The 17915-nt window shown below is 52.6% G+C and overlaps 1 protein-coding gene across 1 annotated transcript in view; it reads right to left on the bottom strand.

Moving 5' to 3' along the window:
• Positions 1-17915, bottom strand: part of TMEM266 (transmembrane protein 266) — a 123613-nt gene that overhangs the window by 41682 nt on the left and 64016 nt on the right. The window contains exons 4-5 of the mRNA XM_061158913.1: positions 5309-5463; positions 2370-2443 (exon numbers count right to left, since the gene is read on the bottom strand). Coding sequence (XP_061014896.1) covers positions 2370-2443; positions 5309-5463 — 229 coding nt within the window. The remainder of the gene's footprint in view (positions 1-2369; positions 2444-5308; positions 5464-17915) is intronic.

The raw sequence follows: 17915 nt of genomic DNA, 5'->3' as shown, positions 1-17915 counted from the left end.
CCGAGCCATGGGGAGTGATGGGAACACAGATGAAGCTTCGTTCCCTTGCCCTTTGCTTATCCCCTGCTGTGCAGCCTGGTTCCTAACAGGCCTCACTCGGGTCAGCCTCGGTCCACAGTCTGGGGCTGGGCCCCCTGCTCAGTGGGATGGCTCTAACCTCTTCGGATGCTAGGTTCTCCTGGAAGCTCCGGGGACACCCAGGCTCACGAGCTGGGCTGCCCCTCATGAGGGGCTGGCTGTGCTGGGGAAGGCAGGTCTCCCCTGTTACTTTCCTGTTATCCCTCTATTATTCCTGTTACCCCTCTGTTACCCCACCCCCCGTTACTCCCACCTTACAGCCCCACCCTCTCTCTGACAAGGTCCAAGGTCACAGTCATTCTCCCCCCAGCCCCCAGCTCTCCCTGCTGAGCCTGTGGGAAGCCCAGCCCCCTTCCACGATGTGGAGACAGGGTGGGGGGCGGGTGAGGGTCTGAAGCCACGATGCCGCTACACAGGGGCTTGTCTGTTTCAGGTGGCTCGTCTCTAGCAGTGACAGGGAGGGAATGCCAAATTAACGCTGGGTAATAAATTCTGTGAAGCCAATAAAACCAAAGCGGAGGAATAGATGGAAGAACCGCAGCAACTGATTAAACATTTTTGTTGGCAGTCATAGACACATGGCACATTTTCCAAGCTTGCATCAAGCAGACATCTGGCCACGGCCCGTGTATGTGTGGGAGGGAGCGCTGGTGAGCGGAGACAAGGGGGCCCCTCGGCCGGAGACAAGGACCCTCCGAGGGGCAGCAGGCCGGGGCGCAGGCACCATCTGGGGGCCGAAGCATCTCTGGGGCAGTGACCTTGGTGAGCTGGTGGGGACACCTCCCAGGAGGGGCAGTGTTGGGGCTGCCCCCTCAGTCTGAGCCCAGGCTCGCTGGCCAACTTCGTGGGCTGCAGGATCTAAGGCCCGGGGAGAGAATGTTCCGGGTGAGGAATGCCTGCTGCCCAGCCCAGCACACCCCACGCCCAGGCAGAGGATTCTGGACTCCAGGCCTAAGGGGCCTGGGCCTCCCCTGAGTCTGTGAGGAGGAGAGTGCATGCCACTAGCCGGTGTTAGAGCCGGCCCACCGAGAACCCCGCACATGAGAGGATCCTGGGTGCCTGACTCCTCGGGTTCCCTGATCACATCACAAAACACTCTCTACTTCCATCCCTCCACCCACATCACTGCTCTCCCAGAGCATCCTTCCGCCCTTTGAGGCCCTGCTGTGCTCTGGGACTCAGAGGCCCCTCTGCTTCTAAGCTGGTGTGGGCTGTGTGTGTATGTGTGTGCGCATATGTGTATGTGCACAAGCCTATACGCCTCCCCAACAGGCTCTGTACCATATTCCTTTCTGACTTCCTCCCCACGCCTCCTGACCACGTTGAGAGGCCCCAGTGGGACTCTGCCCGGGGTAATCTGGACCTGCAGCAGTGTGGGGTGACGGCACACAGAGGGAGCAGGCCAGCGGTCAGCTGACTCAGGCCCATCTTCCGTTAGGAAGAACCGGGCTGCCACACAAAACTCTCTAGTTCTATAAAGACCTGCCGCCCACAGGACGAAGCCCAGTCTTCTCAGCCTTCCCATAGACCCTGCTGGGAAGAGCCCCAAGTTGATGCCCCTGAAACGCAGGCAGGGGTCACTGTGACAGGCCAGGAGCCGCTCAGAGGACTGGCCACTCACTCTCCCATCAAGGCAGAGGAATTGGGCCGAGATGCTGATTCCTATCCCTTTCAGAGGCACTCAAGGCTATCAGCTCCCATCAAAACCCAGGGTCCCAGGGCTTCTAGGCGCTTTTCCCCTCTTATCTCACACACAGAGATATGGGCTGGGGCTTCATCAGCTGACTCTAGCAATGGCAAAGGGCACCTGTGCTCCCTGACTCCAGACACCTGCCCCTTTTCTCCCACGGAAGGGTCACAGCTCAGTCTAGCCAGACCCTGTTCCCCATGAAAACCTGGGTCAAGTCCACTGCCTGGCCCGCGACTCCATCTCTCTGCCTCCCGAGCCTTGGCCCCCCGTGCATCCAGGACCGCCGTCCCAGTCAGTTTCCCCATCTCCAGGCCCCCGGGCTTTGGCCCGGCCTCTGCCTGCTCCTCACCAGCCACAAGAACCATCTGCTCTCCCTCAACCCCCTCCCACTAAGCCTCACCTTCACAGAGGTCACTATCCATCCTTACCTGGACGACACCTGCTCACCGTCTGGGCCACCCGCCGAGGCCCAGCATACAACTTCGCTCCCCGTATCACGTCTCCCTCTTTGCAGCCTCAAGGGCCAAGAGACTAAAGCTTCGTCCCCCTGGGACAGGAGTTGCCCTAAAGAGACGGTCCCAGGGCCCAAATCTCAACCTACCTCTGAGAAGAACACCGACAGGATGACCAGGCTGATCCAGTGTATCACGCCGGCAAACTGGAATGCGCTGGAAACTGCAAGCACAGTAGCAGGGTCAATTTCAGGAGTAAGGAATGAGGTCCATCAGCAAAGCAGGCTTTGTGGCATGGAGGCAGGCCTTCAGGAGCCCGGAGAGTGAGCATTTGGATTGGGAAGCAATCAGGCCAGAGAACGAGAACGTGAGGGAGCTTTAAGGGGGGTCTGCAAGGGAGGTGGAGGGAGGTGGGTGGGTCTGTGATGCTGTTTTCCCTTCTATCTGAGAGGCTGCCTCCATCTCCCCACAGGCGGCCTCTGAGTTCCAGCTTGGTCCCACCAGCCACTGTGGGCTTTGCGTCCAGAAAGAAGGCTTCCAGAGGGGGCTGATGGAGACAGCCAGGGCTCTTGGAACAGTGGAGGCAGCTGTGGTCAGATCTAGACGAGCTTTCAGAAATCCCCACCACAACTGACCCCCAAAGCACCGTGTGCTGTGAGCGGGATTTAAGGCAAGCTTCCTTTGACTTCTCATTCTGAAAATTCTGAGTGGCTGAGATGGCAGTGTTAGCCAGAGTATGCTGGGGAGAAGACTGGAGCTGGGACTGGCAGAGGGAGCTGGGGGTGGGGAGGGGATGTCAGCCTCCCGAAAGTGCCATAGCTTCCTGCCCCAAGAGCGTGAGCAGGGAGCACCAGCAGCCACTGAAAGCTCCCATCCCGCCTTCCACCAGACAGTCCTTGGCACTAAGGCACCACCTCTGGTAGACCCTTTCATGGTATAGGAGCCCTGAGGCTAACTGTAGGATGCTGGGGCCCAGGACAAGGGCAAATGGGCTTTGATAGAGAGAGGGCAGAAGGGGATGCCGCTCAGAGGGCCAGCCTGAAAGAGAGAGTGGTAGCAGTGGGTGACCCCGGGCAGCGTGGCAGAGCTGAAACAAGGTGCAGGAATGCTGCTAGGAGCACGCTTCCCTACTGCGCTCTGGCCAGGCCTGCTCAGCACATAGCTCAGCTCCCCTGGGGGCCCAGGAAAAATGCCCTGAGCCATCAGTGGGGCAGGCTGGCCCAAAGAGAGGAACCCACAGTCTCCCGAAAACTCTGAGATGGGCAGGTGGAAACGAAGTCCTGGAGCATATCCAGGGTCAGAAAGCTGCAATGCCAGGTTCCAGGTGGGAGACTCTGGGGCCCCTGGCTTGAGGCCAATACGAGCCTCAGAAGGCAAGGCCTGCCCCACCGTGGGTCACATGAAGATGAGTGAGAACTGGGAGGCTGAGGCCTGCGTGATTCTGAAGGGACCTCCAGATGATTCTGGAAACATAAAATCTCTCCCCATTATTTCTCAAATGAATTCCTGGGCCTTTTTTTACGGTTTGCTTTAGAAGAGCAATAAATCTCTGATTGTGCATTTTATGGAATTTAAGATGCCTTTTATGAGCTGCTATTGGATCTCCCACCAAAATCAATCTCCTGGATACTTAATTTTAAGCAAAATTCCAGTGTCGGCTGTGTTCTTGGTTCTACCCAATGCCTGAGCGGCCAAGGGCCCCGGGTATAACCCACAACAGGGAAAGAAAGACTCTGTTATGGTCAGACCTCATAAAAAGCAGACGGAGGGATGAGTGGGAGGGAAAATAGACAACACAGTATAATTGAAGACAGGCTGAGTGTAAAATCAGCGCTGGTTACTTTCTGCTGGGAGATACGGTGATTAGAACCAAGGGGCCACCAGCTGTACAAAGCCAATGAGGCTCATCAGACAAAAGCAACTCTGTACTCCCCGCCGCCCTCTCAGAGAGGAGGGAAGGCGAACAGGTTGGCAGGAGCTCTGACGGACCCTGAATGCAGAGACTCCAGTAAGGGACCTGGGGGCTACTGAGAAGAAAACAAATCTAAGATGACAGAACAGGTCTGGGGGTGGCCAGATCGATAGTCCTGGATTTTGGCAATGGCAGGGAAGGAAATCTCTCAGAGGGCCCACAATTTCATTTCTTTTTTTTATTTGCATTTGAATGAACCACCCTCCGACTAGGGGACCTCTGGGGAACCAAAGAGCACTCACTCACCCAAAGCCAAGAGTCAAGGCCCTTGGCCCTTCCCGCTGGTACACCAAACGGGGGTCTACCAGGGGCTAGGGGCAGAAGGAGGACCCTCTGCTCTGATGGCTGTGCTGCCAAGGGACATCTGCAAGGACAGAGAGGCGGCAGACAAGCCACCACATGCGTCAGGCTCCCATGAAAGCAGGACCAACACCACCAGGACCAGGGTGAGGAAGAAAACTGGCCTGATGGCTCGACATCCCAGCTCCAACACCTCTCACCAAGGGAAAGTCTAACTTCTCCCAAGCTTCATTCCCAAATCCATAGAAAGGGCTAAGAGCCGTCTTGCCTGTCTCCCAGGGGTGCTACTAGGATCAGATGCATGGAGAAGTGCTTCCAAAATGATCACGTTATAGACACACAACCCTGCCAACTTACAACTGGTTAAAAATACAAGGAATCCTAGCATCACTGTGGCTGCTATCATTACAGGTTACTACAAAGTGAGACGCCTCCACACGTGGGAACTCTAAGCTACAGAAAATTCCAATCTGAAAAATTCCAAATGGGAACAATTAAAAAAAAAAAGTGCACACAGGGGTCCCCAACATTTTGGATCTGATTAGTTGCTGATCATGGCATGCTGGGGAGGGGGAGTGAAGAGGCCACATTGGGTGGAGTGAGGGGGGCAAACCGATGCTGGGGTGACAGAGAGAGAGGCTGCCAGATGCTTTTTTCCCCATGGTCACCCCCATGAGATATGGGGCCGGGGGGTGATGGGGTGGGGACAGCCGTCGGGCCGGGGGCAGATCTCACTGCTAGTTGGGGACCCCTGATGGATGCACATGGAATATTGACATCATATGTGTTTGCATATGTATCTCTCTTGCTACTCACACTGGAGAAGCTTTATATCTATTAGAAGTTCCAGAGTCAGGAGAATCACCACCAATATTACACAGGCTACCAGGAAACTGTTGACACTCGCACTGAGCAAAAATACCTGCCACACGGCTGCTCTCTTCCCACAGCACGGCTTCAGCCAGGTAGACCTGCGGGGACAAAAGTGGGGGGTGCAGGCGCTGAGCAGGGGTGAGGTCCCACCACAGCCCTGCTCTCAAACCCCGCCCCCCGCCCCTGCCACATCCCACCTCCCCGGTTCTGTGCCTTCTTCAGAGGGTGCTGGGCAGAATGACGAAGACCGGAAACATCTCACTGAGAGATGCAGCTTCGTTTACAGGCTGACCTGGGCTGCTCACAGCGTCGCCCTGTGCTCCAGTCTCCTCATCTTTAAAACGGGAACAAAACCACATCTCATAGCCTTGTGGTAAAGATGGAAGATCACAAAGGTTAGTGGAGAGGCTGGCCATGTGATAAGTACTGCATGAATTCTTCTTATTATTATACTTATTACTGTAGGGCTTCCCTGGTTGCTCAGTGGTAAAGAATCTGCCTGCAATGCAGGAGACTCGGGTTTGATCCCTGGGTCAGGAAGATCCCCTGGAGAAGGGCTTGCCAACCTACTCCAGTATTCTTGCCTGGAGAATCCCCATGGACAGAGAAGCCTGGCAGGCTACAGTCCATGGGGTCCAAAGAGTCGTACACAACTGAGTGACTAACACTTTATTATTATACTTCTGTGCAGTGTCAGAATGGAGCACACGTTCTACATTTGGGAGACCCTCAAACCACCTCTAACAAGTGTTCAGTGGATTAGTAAGAGAATTTTCTTTTTTTTTTTTCCAGTTATATAAGAAAAGATTTGAAGTAGATCTTTGTTTCTCAAAGCAGACTGTAAGGAAAGCTAGTTCCACAAAATGTTAATGGTTGTTACTCAATAAAAAGTTTCCATGGTTGGGTAAGTTTTGGAAAATTTGCATCAAGGTCAAGTGGATTATTTTTCTTTGCAGGACATTTTAGTGCCATTAATACGCTATCATACACCAATGGACTCGAAAAGGAATTACAGAATCAGTGTCTCCCAATGCACTATCCCATGGCAGCCTTTTGTATGTAGCATCTAGAGGGACTAGTGGTCCATGGACCATCTTTTGGGAAACCCTTGACTACACTATCGTGAACATACTTAGACATGCAGCCACCAAGGATGAAATCTTTCCTGAGTAGGCCTGGATGTAGAGAGAAGGCAGAGAATCTCAGAGCTGGTGGGTTTCTTAGGACACCTGATCCACTACCTTCAGGAACACAAGATTCTGGTGAAAAGGGGGTGCCTCTAAGAAGGTCTTGGGATGGCGAGGTCAAAACTCACTGCTTTGGTAGATTATTTATGAGCTGGACCCACCTGCCTGCCTTGACAAGGAAGAATTAGGTGCCCTGAAGCACCCGAGACAGCAGTGGCTGGGGCCTTCTCACTTCTGATTGACCTTCAGTCTCCTGGGACCATGCCAAAGGCATTCTAAACCTCCGCTTCCCCATATGTAAAACTCCTTAACCTCCAGGGTCATTGAAAATTAAATGAGAAAACGTATCTGACCTGGAAGGAACCATGCAGCTGATGACGATGGTGATGGTGGTGATGATGGTGGTGGTAATGATGATGATAAATTATCTGATGGCCCAAAGATTCGGCCGTCACCCCTGTCCTTCCTGTCCTAAGGGAGCAACCAGCTGGAGCCTGCTGCACAGTGGCCAGGACCATCCCTCAAAGACCCCGAGGGTGTCCCTGGAAGGGGGACTTCTGCCTTGAGATGCTTCCTTCTCACCAAAGGAATACTGTGGATGCTTCAAAAAGGAGATTTCTTCTTCACAATCCAGGGAAGGCTCGAAGGAGGCCCCAGCTGTGGGAAGGTGGGACAAAGCTCGTGGCTCTTCAAGGAAACCTGGCTTATTCAAATCTTTCTTGGATGTTTTCCAAAACCTATGGGTGTCCTTGGCTCTGGGGGAAAAAACTGGGGGTTCAATCCCCAGCCTCAGAAACTGGTCCCAGGAAGAGGGGTAGGGGAATTCCATCAGGTGATGGGGAAGGATGGAAGGCACCTTGGACAGGCAGAGGGTGACTGATGTGACCCTCAAGCCCATGGCCCAGAGTGTGGGTGGGGTGAGGGGTGGGGAGAGCTGCCAGGTAGAAGGGAGGGTTCTCACTGAGGACAAGCAGATGACATGGGGACAAGAGTGAGTGGAGGCCAGACAGAAGGCGGGTTTCAAAGTCCCCCACAGAACCACCTTGCTCCACCTTCCTGAATGTTCACGAGGGCTGCCCACAACCCTGGATCTTAGCAGAAAGGTCGAGAAGTGATTGGTGGCCCACGCCTAATAGGCTGCAGGGTAAACCTCAAACCAACACCATGCAGACCTCATGAGGGTTGCCAGAGAAAATACAGGGCAAACAGTTAAATCTTGAATAAGCAAGCAACAATTTTCTACTATAAATGTATCCCAATTACTGTATTTGGCTTCCCAGGTGGCTCAGTGGGTAAAAGAATCCACCTGGTGTCGCAAGTGGTAAAGAACCCACCTGCCTAAAGCGGGAGACGTAACAGAAGCGGGTTCAACCCCTGGGTTGGGAAGACCCCCTGGGGGAGGGCATGGCTACCCACTCCAGCATTCTTGCCTGGAGAATCCCACGGACAGAGGAGCCTGGTGGGCTACAGTCCATGGGGTTGTAGACTCAGACACAACTGAAGTGACTAAGCAAGCAGGCATGCACAATCATTGCACGCTTACACTAAAACAACAACTCATTGTTTATCCAAAATTCAAATTTAACTGGGTGCCCTGTAACCTTATTTGCTAAATCTGACAGCCCTAAATTCAGAGCAGAGTGGGCCTGAGGTGGATCTGGTGAGGTTGGCTGCGATAAGTCAGAGGGATGTACGGGAACCCTGGAAAACAGGTGAGAAGTCAGCATCAGGGAAGGAAAGACCAGGAGAGGGACACGCTGGGAGGGCTGTGCGTGTCTGACCAGGCCAGGAAATAAGGACGAGGGCAGTCAGCTCAGAGGGACAGCCGTGCCCCACCTGGCCAAGGCCCAGAGGAACCTAGAGGCTCTGCCCATAGGGGCTATCAGCTGTGCATGCTTTTCTGTGTATGAAAGATCCCTTTGGATTTTTAAAAAATTATTTCTTTTGCTGCACCATGTCTTAGCTGCGGCATGTAGAATCTTTAGTTGTGCTGTGTGAACTCTTCACTGTAGCATGTTGGAGCTAGTTCCCTGACTAGGGATCGAACTAGGGCCCCCTGCATCAGGAGCTCAGAGTCTCAGCCACTGGACCAACAGGGAAGTCAGACCCTTTGAATTCTAAGGTAGCTTTGGCCATCACCACCGACTGACCTCCTCTCCTCCTGGTCCATGCTGAGGGTGTCATGTCTTCTTTTCTCACAACGTGACATTCCCAACTCCCTTCCACGGGCCCTATTTTAATCTTTTTGCACCTCTCATCCCGGTTCTCGCTCAGCTCCAGCTGCCTCAGCATGTCCTCTGGAAGTTTCCTGCCGTCTTCTGCCCTCCTGTTCACTCCTCCCCAAGGCCACAAGCTCTTTCATCGTCTGGTCCCAGAGGAGACCCAGCTCCAATTCCACATCCTCCCTGAAACCCGGTCCAATCGTCTGTGGCCCCTAAACTGATGTCATTTCACTGTCACCTGAAATCTGAGGCAAGTGCTTTCCATGTGATGAATAAAAAAGGGCGGCTGCCAAGGCCATTTGCTGGAGCTGCTGCCACGCTGAGCACCAGAGGAAGGTACACCTGTACGCCCAACAGGGGCGGGGGGGCACCTGTTCTCCTCCATGCCTGTGCATCCCCGAAGCATGGGGTCTACCCCTCAGAGACCAAGCCTTTTACCCTGAGAAGTAGCTCCGGTACTTCTTCAAGTAGCAGTCTTTCCCTCTAAAAAGGAAGCTCCAAGCTTGAGCTGTCTCCATGGGAGGAAAAAGTCATTTCATGTTGCTGTTTCAAATGTTAAGATGTTGCTTTTTATTTTCTTGTGTGGTTGGAAAAACTCCCTAGGCAGACCCGGGTTTGGTTACTGGGAAGCGGTCAGTGCTCAGTGGGGATGTGTAGTTCGAAGCCGGCATCGTGGGCCTGGCCCTGACACCACGGCATCCGTTAGGTGGCAGGACTGAGAAACCAGGCTGGGGAAGGTCTGGAAGTCAAGTGCATGCCGGACACTGTGACCCAAACAGGCATTGGCTCTCAGACTGCCATTCCAGTGGGTGAGAGTCAGACAATAAACATGACAAACTAGGACATTAGGAATTTCCCCAGTGGTCCAGTGGTTAAGAATCCGCCTGCCAATGCACGGGACACGGGTTTGATCCCTGGCCCGGGAGGATTCCATATACCGCAGAGCAACTAAGCCCATGTACCACGACTACTGAGTCTGTGCTCTAGAGCCTACGCTCAGCAACAAGCGAAGCCTCCGCAGCAACAAGCCCGTGTACCAGAACTAGGGACTCGCTCCTGCCCGCCACCACAAGAGAAAGCCTGTGTACAGCAATGAAGACCCGGTGCAGCCGGAACGTAAATAAACAGAATTCATTCATTAAAATAAGACAGGTTAGGAAATTAGATGGTGTGTGACAAGGTGGTGGGTTCTGTGGAGGAAAAGAGGGGCATGAAGGGTGGCATTTCAAACTAGGCGGTCAGGGTAGGCCTCACCCCAAAACTGCCATTGTGAGCAAGAACTGGAGGGAGTGAGGCCGTGCATATCTGAGGGTGGGTGGTGATGTATAGGAAACGGGGACTGTTCATGGTAAAATTCTACTGGACTCCCAAGGAATCTCTGGCAGAGTAAACACCAGAAGGGCAGAAGCTGGGAGCTGGGCTGGGGGTGGGGGAGGTGGGGCTCCCCCTTTAGGCTGGGGGCAGTTTACTTAACCCACCCGGGGCGGCTGCGGCAGGCATTCCCACAGCCCTTGGGGCAACCAATGCAGTTCCTAAAGAACCCCAAGTGAAAGTGTTAGTCGCTCAGTTATGTCCGACTCTGCGACCCCATAGACTGTATCGCCTGCCAGGATCCTCTGACCAAGAAATTCTCCAAGCAAGAATACTGGAGTGGGTTGCCATTCCCTTCTCCAGGGGATCTTTCCAACCCAGGGATTGAACCTGTGTCTCCTGCATTGCAGGTAGATTATTTACCATCTGAGCCACCTTGGGAAGCCCCAGAGAATCCAGGGCAGTTGCAAAACAGAGCCCAAGACTGCCTCAGTCCAGTGCTTCCGCTCCTGCTCCAGCCCACAGGTTCCCCCAGCCCCTGCTCTGCCTTCAGCTACCAGTCCCTCAACCATGTCTATCTGGGGGTGACTTCCTGCAACCCCTCTTTTTGCACAAGTTCAAGAAATGTGATTCACACATGCTCTATGTGAACCCCAGGGCAATACACATGGGGGTGGACTCAGCTGCAGCAGGTGGAGGGAGACCACCCGTCAAAGAAAGGAGAGCATCCAGGGATCCAGTAGCTGCTGAGTAGAGGTTGCCTGGTGCAGGTAGGCTGCAGTCTGCATCCAGCTTGATGGCTCTCAACCTCGGCTGGTTCCAGGACCACTAAGACAGCTTAAAAACATCCCAGTGCCTGGGCCACACACCACAGCATTCAAACCACAGCCTCTAGGGTGGGACTCAGGCCTTAGTATTTTTTTGATCTCCTTGGAAGATCCCCTGGAGGAGGCAATGGCAACCCATTCCAGTAGTCTTGCCTGGAGAATCCCATGGACAGAGGAGCCTAGTGGGCTACAGTCCACGGGGTTTCAAAGAGTGAGATGCAGTTGAGCGACTAACACTTTCACAAAGTGCAGTTGAACTTGAGAACCACTGTCATTGGTCCCTGATGCCCAGTGGGCTCTGGGAACCAGCAGCAGCAGCATCACCTGGGGCTTGCTGGAAACGCAGACTCTTGGGCCTCCCCACACCCATGGGATGAGTGTCTGCATTCCAGTGAGATCCTGGGTGATCTGGGTGACTGGGCAGCTCAGGAGGTGGGCAGGACATGGTCAGGGGAGTCTGGGTGCAGAAGAGATGAGGCAGTAAAGGCAAGCAGGGCCCTAGCCAGTCCCTGGGGCTGGGGCGCAGGACCCAGCACTGAGGAGATGGCGAAGCAGGCAGCCCCCCTGGGGAGCAAGAAAGTGTGCTGACTCTCACTGAGACTGGGTGTGTGTCTTCAGGGGCATCGAGGGCTTTCTTAGCCCAGACCTAAGGCTGAAGCCAGAGTCCGAGCAGGCTCTGGGCTTCCAGCTCCATGAAGAGCAGGACCGTGGGCCCCAAGGCTCCAGGATGGAGGCTGGGCTGAAGCAGCAGACTTCCTGGCTGCCCCAGTGTTTGGAAATCCCAAGCTGCTGATAAAATGTCCTCTGAGACTCAAATGATTCAGACATTCCTAGGAGACTGTGTCTTAGCAGAAAAATAGAATCTTTCCAGCTTCATAATGTCCCTGAGTGATTAAATAATGACTCAAGGGGTTGCATGGGCCAAAAGGGAAATCAGCATTGACTCTTTAATTAGAGAAGATACTTTCCTCCATCTCTTGAGCTTCCAGTCCTGTCCATCAAAGCCCTGGAGTGGGTTTTCAGGGTGGTGTTATCCCCAGGAACACCACCAGAGGGCAGGCGTCTCTCAATTTCCTATCTTGGTGCAGTGACAGTGAGGGGACAGCTCCAGGAGGCCAGCTTGGGCTGCCAAAGTCTGTAAATACCAACAAGCAGATGGCATCTCCTGGCAGTCAGGCGTGTGTCCTACTGTGAGGGTCCACCAGTCACTCCTGAGACCTCAGAGAAACCCTGGAGCGGGAGGGGAGGTGAGTATCCTTACTGCTTCCACTTTATATACTTAGGTGTTTTGATAAAAGTTTGAAAGAATAACTTTTAGAATGTGAGAATGAACTCTGGCAAGTTTCTGATGGGACCTTCATATGAGGTCAGGCCACGTGAGTGGCCCAGAAGGAGGCGGCTCCAGGTCACTGCTCCATCAGGCCGTGTTCCCAAGCCTGGCACCAAAACAGCCCTGTTCTGAAAGGCAGAGCAGAGCTGTGTGCTGCCAGGACGGCAGGGGCTGTGTTTGCTCCTGGGGGGTCTGGCTTCTCCCACCCTTGCAATCCACAGCATGGCTGCCAGGCTGGTGTAGCTGGGAGGATGCACAATGGGGGAGGGGCAGTGACTAGGGTATGGGGATTGTGGAGACCCCCACGCTATCTGAACAGGTGCTCACAGGCTGTGGACAGCCACGGTGTCCCCGGAGGAGGTGGAAGATCACAGAAGAGCCTGTTTCTCTGTGAGTGACCAGACCAGATGGCTACATATCCTACTGCGTGGGGATATTCATCCACCAAGTCCCCAAAGAAAGGGGTTGAAGTTGAGGCCTTAATGAAGTCTGGGGCACTGGGCCTCCCCACCCTACCTCAACTCCAGCCTTGGGAGGCTCTACTTGACCAGAGCACTGAACCTTCTGGCTTGCAGAGCTCTCTGAGGCATGAAAACCTTGGCCCTGCAGCCCAAACAATGCACAAAACCACAGCAGTGCTCACAGCATTCCAAGGGGTGCATGGACCCCTTGAATCTCACTACTAGATCTTCTAAGGACACCTGGGATCCAAGTTTAAAGCCTGGGACTGGGCAGTCTGAGATCCGCCCCCATGCCCGCAAGCCCTGAGATACTCTAATTCTGTGTTGCTAGACCCTGGTGGCTTGGGTGCCCCAGACTTGGTGGTGATTTCATCAGCAGACCATCCAGTGGCCCCACTTTTCTTTACTGTATTCACGCCAGAGGATTAAATTACTGTCAGAGAAAGCCACGAAGCTGACTTAAAATCCAACTTCTGGCATTGCCCTGGGTTTTATTTGTACTGATTTAACAAACACTTATAAGGCATTTACTATGTATGTATGCCACTCTGAGCACTTAACAAATGTTAACTCATCTAGTAGTTTTAAAAGACAATTCCTTTAATTTTTTTCCCTCTGTTGACAAACAGTGGGGAAAGCCAGACTTTTCCATCTGTCTAGGTTTTGGTACTAACTGCAGCCCCACCACTGCCTGAAATCCGAGTATAATCTTTGAGCCTTAGTTTCTTAGCTCCCAAATGGGAAAACTGCTATTTTATTGCAGGAGTGTTATACTAAAATATTAAAAATAATATGTAAAATCTATAATGTAATGCTTACTATACCATTCATATCTTCTATGATTTAGGTGTGTGGACATTAGAATAGCAATTAATCATCTAAATGTGGGTAGTTTCCACATCCATTCCATCCTGCTCATACTTGGTACATGCCCGCTAAGTGCCAGGCACTGTACTGAGGGCACTCAGGGCATTCATCTATATGGAATCTGCAGCCTTATAAGTTAATTCTGACTCCGCCATGAGCTCTTAGTCCTAGACTACCCCAAAAAGCTGAACATATAAAGGAAGAGGAGAAAGCAGGAGCGGGAAATGGGCTTACATGTGAAGAACTTGTTAAAAAAGACAAACCTCCTCTGAGAACCATCAGTCCTGCAGCCACAGGGACACACTTGTGCCTCTTCCTTGCTCTCACAGGGAGACCCGGGACAGCAGGAAAAGCGCTGTCAAGCAGCCCCCGTGTTCCTGCACACAATCGCAAGAGGCAAGCCACAGCAGCACACACACCCAGAAATGCGCGCACACGACTCACTGCAGTCACGGAGACGCTCAGGTCGGAGGTGAGAGGTGATTCTCTCAGTCCTCGGGGGGACTGAAGAAACTGAAGCTCCCCCTAGAGCAGCTTCAGCGCTGCAATCAGAGTTAAAGGTGAACCCCACCACCTTGGGGTGGAGGGCGGTGTGCAGCTGGGGTCCCGGGAGTCTGACATGTGCTTGCTCCAGAATCTCAGATATCTTGCATCCTGGGAAATGCCAGCTCTGGGAAAGACAGCAGGGTGCGGTGGCAAGAGCCCAGCCCAGGAGCTGATACCCTGCTTGACAAGCCATCAACCCCCATCTGGGAACACAATGACCAACACACACCATCGACCCGCTACTTGGGGGACTTGGGACACTGTCCACACGCCTCTGAAGGGCTGCCACGGGGTCCTAGCCTACTCGGTGAGAGAGTGGGGTGCTGCTGGACCAAGTAAGTGGCCACAAGACTCTCTCACCTCCCGAGTCCTTAATGCAGGAACTGGCCAAAAGTCCAAGAGTCTTTTTTGTGCCAAGCTTTGCGGGCAGGGCTGCCTGGATGAGGTCAGCTTCCTACCCAGGAGGTTAACAAGGGGGCTACAATTTTCAAGCATTCCCTCCCCACTTCCCCGTCCAGCTCTCTGTGGCTCTGAGCTGTGGCTTGGCAAACCCTGGGTCAGCCAGCTCCCTCTTCTCTTTGGCCAAAGTTCAGATCTCAAGTGCCTCCACAGATGACTGGGGGCCCCCCAAGCCCCATAAATCCAGCTCACTTTCCTTGGGGACCTGGACTTGGGTTTATGTCCTCACCCCGCCCTCCGCGCCTCCCCCCCCCCCCGCGCCTCCCCCCCTCCACGCCTCCCCCCCCCCCCCCCCCCCCCCCCCCGCCAAAGGCAGCTCTCAGGCACCCCGCAAAGATGGTCAGAGGCACTCTACCGCCACCTAGTGGTCACTAGCGGCTGTACACCCTGGCCCTACTCAGGTGGGGAAAAAGTTTTATTTTGCTGAGAAATATAGGTGAACTTACCACCTTCCTAATAAATATAAAATCTTTGCAATTCTTGGACTACAGGAAACAGGCTAACTGTTATTACAAGAAAATACTTTTTTAATCTGAATTAAACCTCTATTCCCTGTTTGGGGCATCAAGAACCCTCATGGAAGCCTGAGACTACTAAAAATAGAGAGTCATGGGTCACAATGTCAGGTTGGGTTTAGGGACAGCTAGTGTGTCAAAGGAAGGGATGGAGTTTTATTATAGACAAATCTCACTGGCATTGAGAAAATGGATTAAGGAAACTCTTTTTAACGTTTTTTCTTCCTTGAGGGAAAAATGATGACTCAAGCTTTACAAGCCACATGATACAGAACTTTTAGACTTTGCACTTGCAAGGCCATGGCACAGACAGAACTGCCTTTTAACCCAGAACCCCAAAAAACTGTTTCTTTTTCTGAAAGGATGCTAAGAGTATACTAGCTCAAGTGGGCAAGGTTCTGAGGCAAGTCTGATTTATTTCTCTTAGAATGATTTTGTGGAGGGGCTGTGGAATTAGCAGGGATGCTCAGAGGTGGGCTAGTTACAGACCATGGCCTTGAGTTCTGAAGCATGAGAATCCTGGTCCCTTCCTGTGATTCTTTCTGGACCCCACATAGGTCTGGGACTAGCCTCCACCTCTCCCCAAATAAAACTGGGCCTCCCCTTCTCTTCTAATTTTATCTTAACACAGCCTCATCCATCCATTTACTCACTCAGGTCATTCCTTCATTTAATCAACACCCCTCTGTGCTCCAAGGCTCAAAGGATCTGATCTCTGTCCTAAGGGAGCACTTAATCCAGTACCATGGGGAGGCTGGAGAGTAGGGCAGAGTTTAGTGTCACGAGTGCTGAGACAGAAGTAGGTCAGGGGCTACGGTGCACAGAGGTGAGACCCTGGCCTGGGTGGGCTGGGGGACAGAAGACTTTCTGGATGGGGTGGTCCTTGGACTACAGAGTGTGGGGAGAGAGAAGGGAATATGGGGTCAAGGATCAGAGGGTACCTCTCCTTCTCCCTCTTTGCCTCCAGCCTTTGTTTGCTGGCATGTCTAAAATTATTTCAGTCGTTATTTAAAGATGTTGCTATATTGGCCCTGTCTTCTTTTCCTAACCTGACTTCTCAAAAACTATTAGGTTTTCTTCCTCTGACTGTGAAGTTGCAGTTATTTCAGAAATGTGTCATTGGCATCATCTCCAAGCAGTGTCCCTTTCTGTCTACTCAGCCTTCCTCCAAGCTTCTCCCATCTAGAGGTCTGGCCCTGACCAACCAGGTCAGACCCTGTAGAACACTAAAACGTAAATAATTACAAAAGGCTGAATATTTTTCATTTCTTAGTTTTGATATTTTGACAAAGACGACCCTGCCTACTCTCCCATAACTCTCCCTGCACTTGCTTTTCACCAAAAGAAGGGGAGCACTATCTCTCTGGAGGGCCACAGAGTCTCCTCTATAAACAGGGGTGACAGCCCTTGCTTCCACTGCTTTCTTCCCACATATGTTGTCACCATCACTTTTCCTATGGGCTGTGCGCCTCCTGAGGGTGGAGACTCTGGGCTTCTCTGAATTTTCTGTCTTCTGTGACCTCCTGTCTAGCTAACCCAGACCCTGCAAAACCAAGCAGGCCGTCAGTGTAGTGAAACTGGTTAAGAAAAGGCAGAACTGCCAGTCTGTGCCATGAGTTAGCCACCTGCAAACCCAGTGTCCCTCTTCTAAAGGGGGACAGCTGGTTCACCAAGAAGCAGCTCTGTATCTCACATTCCCACTGTTTAATGGGGTGATGTCCCAAAGGGAAGCAGGCCCAGACGGGTCTCTGGTTACATGGAAACACAAAGGGAAACACTGGGATCGTGGACACAAGTCAAACTGCCTCCAAGTGAAATAATCAAGTCAAGCAAGTTACTGAAGAAACAGTCTGAGAAGGCAGACATGTTTCTAGTTCTTTTCCAAATCCAACAATGACTATAAAGGAAAAAGGAAAGTTCTCATTCTGGATCAAAAGCTATGAATGAAGGCTTGGGTTCCTTAGAGGCTGTGGTGTATTACGGACAATTCTCCAATATCCATCCTACTCTTGGCCCATTGGGTAACATCAATGTGTTTCAGGAAATGACACAGTTCAAGGGGTGGCCCTGATTGGGCTGTGGATTCCCATATCCCTTACCATGTGACCCAATTCTAGCCAATGAGACATGAGGAGAGAGCAGCTAAAGAATTCTGGGAAAGTTCGCTGTTGCTCTTGAAAGAGAATGATGGGCAGCCATTCTTTCTCTTGCCAGGTATGTATGAAGATGATGTGGCCAGATAACCATGGCAGCTCTCTCACAAAATAAGGGGAACCTTACAGCATCAGGATGAAGCCAACACTGCTGACAGACAGAAGGAATCTGGTCCTTGTCACTATTGTTGAGGGTCTGGACCAACCTCAAAGCTGCCCTGGCTCCAGGCACTTATGGAGTGGGTGCATTGTGGCAGCTCAGCTGGGGCTCAGAACATGCCCAGGCAGCTCCTCTGTTCCCCTCCCTCTCCTCTAAGTGTCTGCTCACATCTGCAGACATGCACGCAGATTTGTGTTTTATCACTATCAAAGGAGGAAGTGCATGGCTGGGGGGAAGACGCAGGGAGGGCAAGGATGATGGTGGTGGTGGTGTAGTTGGCATGATGTGCCAGTGCGGCCCCTTGGATTGAATTGGAGACCTGGCTGAAGAGAAGTGAAAGCCAGAAGCAAATAGGACCAGAGTGGTCTGGGCTCATGGATAGCTTGGTACAGAGTCTGGGGGGAGGGAAGGCTTTTCATCCCTACCCTGCTTGGGTATCCTGTGGCCTTCTGGTTTCTGAAGCCCCCGAACTGGGCACTAGCACTCCCGCAATGTACACTGTTGGTGGCAGT

The sequence above is a fragment of the Dama dama genome, chromosome 13, assembly GCF_033118175.1.
Source record: "Dama dama isolate Ldn47 chromosome 13, ASM3311817v1, whole genome shotgun sequence".
Taxonomy (NCBI): Eukaryota; Metazoa; Chordata; class Mammalia; order Artiodactyla; family Cervidae; genus Dama; species Dama dama.
The sequence above is the reverse complement of the archived record's forward strand: the minus strand, read 5'-3'. Positions and strand labels throughout refer to the sequence as shown.